This window comes from Triticum urartu, chromosome 7, assembly GCF_003073215.2.
Source record: "Triticum urartu cultivar G1812 chromosome 7, Tu2.1, whole genome shotgun sequence".
Taxonomy (NCBI): domain Eukaryota; kingdom Viridiplantae; phylum Streptophyta; class Magnoliopsida; order Poales; family Poaceae; genus Triticum; species Triticum urartu.
In genome coordinates this window covers 425,485,408-425,493,813 of record NC_053028.1, presented here as the reverse complement: position 1 = coordinate 425,493,813, position 8,406 = coordinate 425,485,408, and the positions used below count along the sequence as shown (strand labels likewise).

General features: G+C 40.3%; 1 protein-coding gene across 4 annotated transcripts; it reads right to left on the bottom strand.

Annotated features, from left to right (window-relative positions):
* Positions 1-1,147: 1,147 nt before the first annotated feature.
* LOC125518433 (V-type proton ATPase subunit C-like) lies at positions 1,148-4,753 on the bottom strand. 4 transcript variants are annotated; one of them, XR_007288004.1, is made up of 6 exons: positions 4,151-4,749; positions 3,798-4,073; positions 3,110-3,401; positions 2,629-2,810; positions 1,912-2,003; positions 1,148-1,380 (listed from the first exon to the last, which is right to left on the bottom strand). XR_007288004.1 is itself a non-coding variant. In XM_048683273.1 (5 exons), the coding sequence occupies exons 1-3, from the start codon at positions 4,190-4,192 to the stop codon at positions 3,282-3,284; spliced, it is 438 nt and encodes a 145-aa protein (XP_048539230.1). In that variant the 5' UTR covers positions 4,193-4,750; the 3' UTR covers positions 1,148-1,380; positions 1,912-2,003; positions 2,629-3,281. The 4 variants fall into 4 exon arrangements, 1 of the variants encoding a protein (XP_048539230.1); XR_007288005.1 differs by having other exon boundaries at positions 3,269-3,401; XR_007288006.1 differs by having other exon boundaries at positions 2,629-3,418; positions 4,151-4,753.
* Between the last annotated feature and the right edge of the window lie 3,653 nt (positions 4,754-8,406).

The following is an 8,406-nucleotide window of genomic DNA, read 5'->3' as shown; positions in this document are numbered from 1 at the left end:
TCATGGAAAATTTATGTAAATCATGCTAGGCTCCCTACTTTCCAGCAAAAAAAGGAAGAAAAAATGTGCATTTAGCAAGCATGTGGATAAGAAGCATACAACTTTCTAATATGCATAAAACTTCCGAGTTCACTTACAAAAATTAACGGACCACCAGAAATCACTGGAAAGTAGCATTCATAGTGATTGTCTCTTTTCTCAAGGATTTCTGCACAACTCTCCCAGGTTACACTTCCTTACTGATAGTTTGTTCTGGACTAAACTTGGAGGTTCAATCCATTTTAGATATAGAAAAGAGACACTCCTACTCAATCCCCCTCAAACAAACCTATAGTTAGGCTAGAGTTTGAACAATTGTACAGCCAACAAAGGTATAATGCCTAGAATAAAGATATAGATGCAGAAATCAATGAAGGGTGGTCTCATTGTACATGGCTAAGCAAGCCAGTTAGAGAAAGGTGATGTCGACGCTGAAACTCAAAGCCACGACACGGTGTACGTGGTGAGTTTTCCATCGGGCTTGCAGATCTGCCTCCAGCAAGCTGCCGCGAGCAAAAAAAAATCACCCATTAACCAAAGGACACTTGTAAATGAAAAAAGGTCACTACAAGAAATATGTCAACTTGCGACCATCACTATTGGTCATTGAAAGGTTATTGTTTTTCATTTGCGACCTTTTTGCGACCAAAAACAGATAGTCAAAAGCTAGTGGTCGTAAACTGAAATTAACGACCTTCTTTGTGATATGTAAAAGGTCATTGGTTGCACACCAAATTTTTGGTCACTAGCAACCTCCACAGGCCACGTAGGGATCCAGCGTGGCAAGCTGACGTGGATAAGAATCAGCCCGGTCTAATTCCGTGTATTACATGGGCCGAGCCCATTAATTCAGCCTTTTTAATATATATTTTTTTTGTTAATTTTCGCTAGCTACATGGGCCTGGCCCAGTAATTCGGCCTCTTTTATTTCTCTGAAATTTGACATCAATTTCTTGTTAGGCCACAGCCTTTTATAGTCCATTATTTTTTTTGACCCTCGGCCATTTACGGTCCTGTTTTTTTTTGCCTCGGCCTTTTACAGTCTAGTTTTGTTGGCACTCAGCCATTGCCTTTTAATTTAGGACCCGTCACTCTTAAGTTCTGTATCTGCATCATTTTCAGTCTATTTCCAGTTCAAATATAGGCTATAAATACAGAATATTTCTCAATACATCCAAACTTGGTACATTACAATAATAGTACATAGTACCCAGTTTTCTAATACACAAAAAGATCAATCAATAACAAGCTCCAATGAGTTACTCTTTGCTGGGTGCGGATTCTTGCTTCTTCATCATGGGACTTGTTGCAGTAGTCAGCACTTCAATGAACAAAGGACATCTACAGGTTATAAACAGAACAATTAGGAACAAAATAAAAATAGAACATTCTGCATTTGGTGCAAAAATGGTTAGAGCAAAGAGGAGCTTCAGCAACAGAGCAAACCAAATCAAATTGAACACACACCAACATTTGCAGAAGAATATTTTTGTTTGACTCATATACTGCTGCTCCCTTTAATTTTCAGGACTACATATTCTGAATCTACTAGTACCAGATACCTACCTATTAGAAAATAAAGCTGAGTTATACTAGTAGTGTTGGTGCTCAATTGCCACTGTTCCTATCATATTTACTCCATAACAACTAACATGAACATGCCAATTGTTTAAAACCTAAGCCGTGTAAATTTCAGAAGAACAACCAAACTTAAGCCACGATGATAGACAGCGAGAAAATCAACTAAATTTAAAAGGAGGGCTAACCAAGAACCCTTTAATTAACCCTACCATTTCATCAACACCCCCAACCAAACAGGAGCATGAGCAGGACAATAGCTACTAAACCTTGAGGTCAGGCATAGACATATACCTGGACTTTGCTTCTTAACAGGAGGCCCCCCATTTGAGTTAGACATCTCTTCCTTCTTCTGCCCCTTGATCTTAAAAAGGTTTATCATCTTCCTATGAAACATGAGGGGAGGAGGTAACGAGCATGAGCTAAAGAGAGCAGACTTTTCATAGGAACAAAATTGACAAAAACAAGAAAAGTACCATTCAGGCTTAAGGATGGTTTTACACACAAACAGGTAGAAACGATGTAGCGGAAATCAACAGAAGCAGTTTGGTTCTCTTTAATTATTGCGTTCATCGATTAGTAGCAGAAAATAATATACCAAGTACAAAGGAAAGCAAAATACTAAATTACCAAGCACGACTAGTAGCTCTACACAATTGCACCACATATACAACTAGCTACAGATAACACTCTATACGCGTACCTACATAACCGATGTGATTTATTATAACAAAGACATTCAAGTGATAATAGTAAAAAAATGAACTAAAAGAGCTAAAATAAGCCTTTGTTATGAACAAAGATCATCTAACCAATTATAAAAATCATGGTACATGTAGCTAACAGATATATCAAACCATCCTTAATCCAAAGCATCATCAAAACATAAATCAGAGGAGCATCTACCCAGTATGACAGCAAAATGGCGTAATCATACAACTTGTAAGAGATGGACTCAGGGATGGTAAGGAAACATCAGATGAGGGGAGGGGAGGGTGCAGACGCTTGTACTTGTTGCCAAGAAGAACGATCAGCTTCGCTATGACAGGTTTGAGGACCCCTGTCGCCATGCTGACGAGAGCCGCATCCATGGTCATGCTAGCTCAGAGCTCGGCCAGTCAACCATGCATGGAGCCGTGGAGGTCAGGTTGCTGAATGCACTGACAGTAAATAGCCAGCTCCAAATTGACAACCTGGAAAGAGGATTGGTTAGTACACTGAAAAGAGTAAATAGCCAGCTCCAAAGTTAAGGTACTGGCAGAAAACATTATTAGAAGCACAACTAATGATTCATCAAGCAAAAGGAAACATTTCAAAGATACCAGCTGGGCGACAAATCAAGCAGAAGGAAACATTTCAAAAATACCAGTTGCGCGTCAAATTTGAATGAAGCGATGTAAGTATATCTAGAACCAGAATGGCAGATGCCAAACACAAATACTCATTGTAAGTATATCTCAAATTTGATCATAAAATTGACATGAATAATAACCTGTATAGGGACTCCGTAAAAAGGTATGCCACTGAGCCAGTGAATGGTGGATGCCAAACATAAAGACACATTGGAATATATTTCTAATTTGAGTCACTCATCAATATAGAACTACAAAAGAGCACAAAAGAAATAAATCAACAAGAGCATAAGGCATACTATAGCCAGCTAGCTAGATTTCATCTTGAGACTTATCCTTGTGCTTCTGTAGAATCTCGATAACTTGGTCCAAGGGTGGGTCTCCAGGCCTCCGAAAAAACTGGCCGCCGATCTTGAACTCGTACACCTCCGGCTGCATAGAATGAACTCCTTCAATTACAAAAATACATACGGAATTAAAAGGACACCGGTAAGAGCAGGGAAGAACAACATTTGATAATGCTTCACAGTAACTAGCTGCGCAATAGGTAGCTAGTCGGAACCAAATAGACCAAGACAAACAGGAAGTAAGCTACATCCAAAATCTACCAATTCAGCGCCGAGGACCAAATGTAACTGTTAAAGTGTTAAACAACACTGTCCAAGATACAGTACCCAGATAGCCTAGCAAATGTAACGTTAAGTTGCTGCCAATCTTCCAAAATTTTACTGTCATCCATGCGTGATTTGGTCAGTGTGGAAAGAAACTGGAGTAAGAGAGAGAGAGAGAGGGAGGGAGGGAGGGAGAGAGAGAAGCAGAGTTAGTTACCTTCATGTCATCCTGGATCTTGGCGGCCTGGGATTGGATGCTGGCGAAGGTCTCCTTGAGCGGGGCATTGACGGGGTACAACGTAAGCAAGCGCTGGTAGGCAGATGAGCAATGTAAGAAGCAGCACTGGCCACGGCCAAAGACGGACCCGGTGAGGTAGCTGTCGATGGGGACGCCGTCGACGGTGAGGGTGCCGGGCTCGACCCCTACGGCACGCTCCAGGTCCTCGATTTGCCGACGGATATTGTGGGAGATGCCCTCGATGAAGATGTTGTACTGCATCCAGAGGCCGGATCAGGCCGGGGCAAGAAGAGGGGTGGGAGACAAGATCGGGATGGGAGGCAAGGAAGTACCTTGACGAGGTCATCGCTGAGCGCAAGCAGGGAGTCGAGCATGCCGGGGCGGAGATCCGGGATGGTGAACTGCGCGCGGAGGGGGGGTGAGCCCCCCGGCCCCGGCGGCGTAGAAGAGGTCGGCGCCCTCCCGGATGGCGTCACCGACCGCGTTCTCCTCAGGCAGGAACACCCCCGAGGTGGCCACCAGGACGGAGGCGGTGGCCGTGACCAGCCCGGTCCGGTATAGCATCACCTCGCGCACATCCACGTCGTCCAAGGACCGTGCTCGTGAGCAGCCGAGCAGGAGCGCCCAAAGCTCTATCTGTATGTGCATCTGGATCGGGATGTGGAGCGAGGTGGGAGGGAGGGAGTTCCTGCCGGATCTGGCCACGACATGAGTAGCCCGAGTGGATCTAGGAGGAGAGGGGAGGGGCTGCCGGCGATGAGGTTGGAGGTCACCGGTGCGACTGGAGAAGAGGACGGCGGCGGATTGGGCTGGGCTACGTGGGGATAGGGATTGGGTTGGGGCGGGGCCGATTGAGATCTGTGGGAGGGAGAGGGCTAGGGTTGGCAGCCGTGGGTGCGTGGGAGAGAAGGGGTCGTGGGTGTGTGGGTGATTGGGCTACGTGGGTTAGAGGGTGAGGCCGTGAGGGGGTGAGGGCTTCCGTCGGAATCCGACGGTGTTGGATGCGTGATCCGTGTGACATGTCTATGGACCAATCAAAACGCGGTAAATGCTTTGACAATTTTATGACCATCTAAATTGGTCTTAATTGATCCAAATAAATATTTTTTGCATGAAAAAAGCATTTCCCATTTTGATTTTGTTGTGAAGAACCAACCAACTCTTTGTTGCAAAATTGAACCACCTCAATTTTTAAAATATTAGACCATTTTCCATTTTCATCACCGTAACAGGAAAAATACATTTTCCATTTTTTGAATGCCCAAAATGAGTTTTTTTTGAAGGATCTACCATATATTTGTTGCAAAATTGGATCAAATCAATTTTATAAAATATTAGAACATATCTAATGCACAATTGACCAAACAGTTGGGTGTCAAAAGTTTCAACCCACCTTTGGTGAAAAACACAAATTTTCGCCAATTCAGCTGGAAGCGGGTCAAATTTGAACTGCAGCTACCTCGTAGTTTGCCCTTTATTTTTTCAAAAATCATTTCTAGGTACATAAGTATCTATTTAATCAGGGAAACATCAAAATTTTTCCAATATTCAACCACTAGTTAGGAACGGTCATGCCCGCTATTTTGATCGCATTTTCAAATGGGCTTAAAAAATTAAAAAAAATCAAAAAATTGGAAAACCTTCGCATTGTGTCATTACATGTGACCAAGTTACCAGGAAAAATAATAAACTTGTAATACGAGAATTATTTTTAAAAAGTGTTCTCAAAAAAGAGCGATCATGTGTGATGATTCATGGCTTTCAAGTCAAATGAACAATCGTATAGCCACATTCATGGCATAGTTTGTTAAAATGATAGCATATTATGCACAAGGGTGCATCTTGGAATGGCAAACAATGTTGCCTAAGGGAGTTTTCATTTTCTTTGGACGAAAAATTCATTTTCCAGTTTTTGAATGCCGAAAATGAGTTTTTTTTTTGAAGGATATACCATATATTTGTTGCAAAATTGGATCAAATCAATTTTATAATATATTAGGACATATTTAATGCAATTGACCAAATAGTTGGGTGTCAAAATCTTTCATCCACCTCTAGTGAAAAAGACAAATTTTCGCCGATTCAGCAGGAAGCGGGTCAAATTTGAACTGCATCTGCCTCATAGTTTGCTCTTTATTTTTTTTTCAAAAATCATTTCTAGGTACATAAGTATCTATTTAATCATAGAAACATCAAAAAATTTCCAAGATTCAATCACTAGCTAGGAACGGTCAAACCCGGCGTTTTGACCGCATTTTGAAACGGGCATAAAAAATTCAAAAAAAATAAAAAAATTGGAAAACCTTCGCATTGTGTCATTATATGTGACCAAGTTACCAAGAAAAATAATAAACTTGTAATACAACAACAATTCTTTTAAAAAAGTGTTCTTAGAAACGAGCTATCATGCATGAAGATTCATGGCTTTCAAGCCAAATGATCAATCTAATGCCCACATTCATGACATAGTTTGTTCAAATAATCTCATATCATGCACAAGTGTGCATCTTGGAATGGTAAACAATGTTTCTTAAGGAAGTTTTCAATTTTTTTGGACGAAAAATTCATTTTCCATTTTTTGATTGCCCAAAATGAGTTTTTTTGTGAAGGACCAACCATATATTTGTTGAAAAATTGTACCAAATCAATTTTCCAAAATGCTAGGCCATATTTAATGCACAATTGACCAAATGGTTGGGTGTCAAAAGATTTGATCCGCCTCTCGTGAAAAAGACAAATTTCCGTTGATTTAGTAGGAAGCCGGTCAAATTTGAACTACAGCTGCCTCATAGTTTGCTCTTTATTTTTTCCAAAAATCATTTATAGGTACATAAGTATCTATTTAATCAGAGAAACAACAAACAAATTCCAAGATTCAACCACTAGCTAGGAACGGTCCGGCCTGCCGTTTTGACCGCATTTTGAAACGGGCATAAAAAATTCAAAAACCTTCGCATTGTATCATTATATGTGACCAAGTTACCAGGAAAAATAATAAACTTGTAATACAACAATTCTTTTAAAAAAGTGTTCTCAGAAATGAGCTATCATGTGTCAAGATTCATGGCTTTCAAGCCAAATGATCAATCTTATGCCCACATTCATGACATAGTTTGTTCAAATGATCTCATATCATGCACAAGTGTGCATCTTGGAATGGCAAACAATGTTGCCTAAGGAAGTTTTCATTTTCTTTGGACGAAAAATTTGTTTTCCATTTTTTGAGTGCCCAAAATGAGTTTTTTTATGAAGGACCTACCATATATTTGTTGCAAAATTGGACCAAATCAATTTTCTAAAATACTAGACCGTATTTAATGCACAATGGACAAAATGGTTGGGTGTCAAAAGATTTGATCCACCTCTCGTGAAAAAGAGAAATTTCCATTGATTCAGTAGGAAGTGGGTCAAATTTGAACTACAGCTGCCTCATAGTTTGCTATTTATTTTTTCCAAAAATCATTTCTAGGTACATAAGTATCTATTTAATTAGAGAAACAGCAAAAAAATCCACGATTCAACTACTAGCTAGGAACGGTCATTCTCGTTGTTTTGACCGCATTTTGAAACAGGCATAAAAAATTAAAAAAATTAAAAATTGGAAAACCTTCGCATTGTGTCATTATATGTGACCAAGTTACCAGGAAAAATAATAAACTTGTAATATGTTAATTATTTTTAAAAAGTGTTCTCAGAAATGAGCTATCATGTGTGACGATTCATGGTTTTCAAGCCAAATGATCAACTTTATGGCCACATTCATGGTATAGTTTGTTCAAATGATCTCATATTGTGCACAAGGGTGCATATTGGAATGGCAAACAATGTTGCCTATGGGAGTTTTCATTTTCTTTGGATGAAAAATCAATTTCCATTTTTCGAGTGCCCCAAATGAGTTTTTTTGTGAAGGACCTACCATATATTTGTTGCAAAATTGGACCAAATCAATTTTATAAAATACTAGGCCATATTTAATGCACATTGATAAAATGGTTGGGTGTCAAAAGTTTTTATCCACCTCTCATGAAAAAGATAAATTTTTGCCCATTCATTAGGAAACGTGTCAAATTTGAACTGCATCTGCCTTATAGTTTGCTCTTTATTTTTTTCCAAAAGTCATTTCTAGTTACATAAGTATCTATTTAATCATAAATACATGGTTTAGTGGTGATACGTCGAGGTTTGGACGGTGGCCCAGGGCCCAACTCCAAAGCGCGTAGACTCGCATGCCCGCCGTGTGGTCACCGCGTGACCGTGGCGTTGCCATGCATTCTGGGAAGCCTAGGCATGTCTAGTAGGTTGGTCACTCCCCTGGTAGATGCTAGGAAGAAAATAACAATAGAAGAATCTCATGAGGAGACCGAACTATGCTCAAACATGAATTAGCAGCCAAGTGTTTGATAAGCCGTACGGGAAAAAAACAAGGCCAATGGGCCTGAGTTTTGGCTAAGGATGGTCATCTACTAGGGAGACTGTATTGGCAAATTTTCAGCTCAAATGGAGGAGTTTGGACGGCACTTGATTTGCAAAGTACAACATCGGGAAGAAATATGGATGTTGAATCTGGGATCAAATGGATAAGTGGATT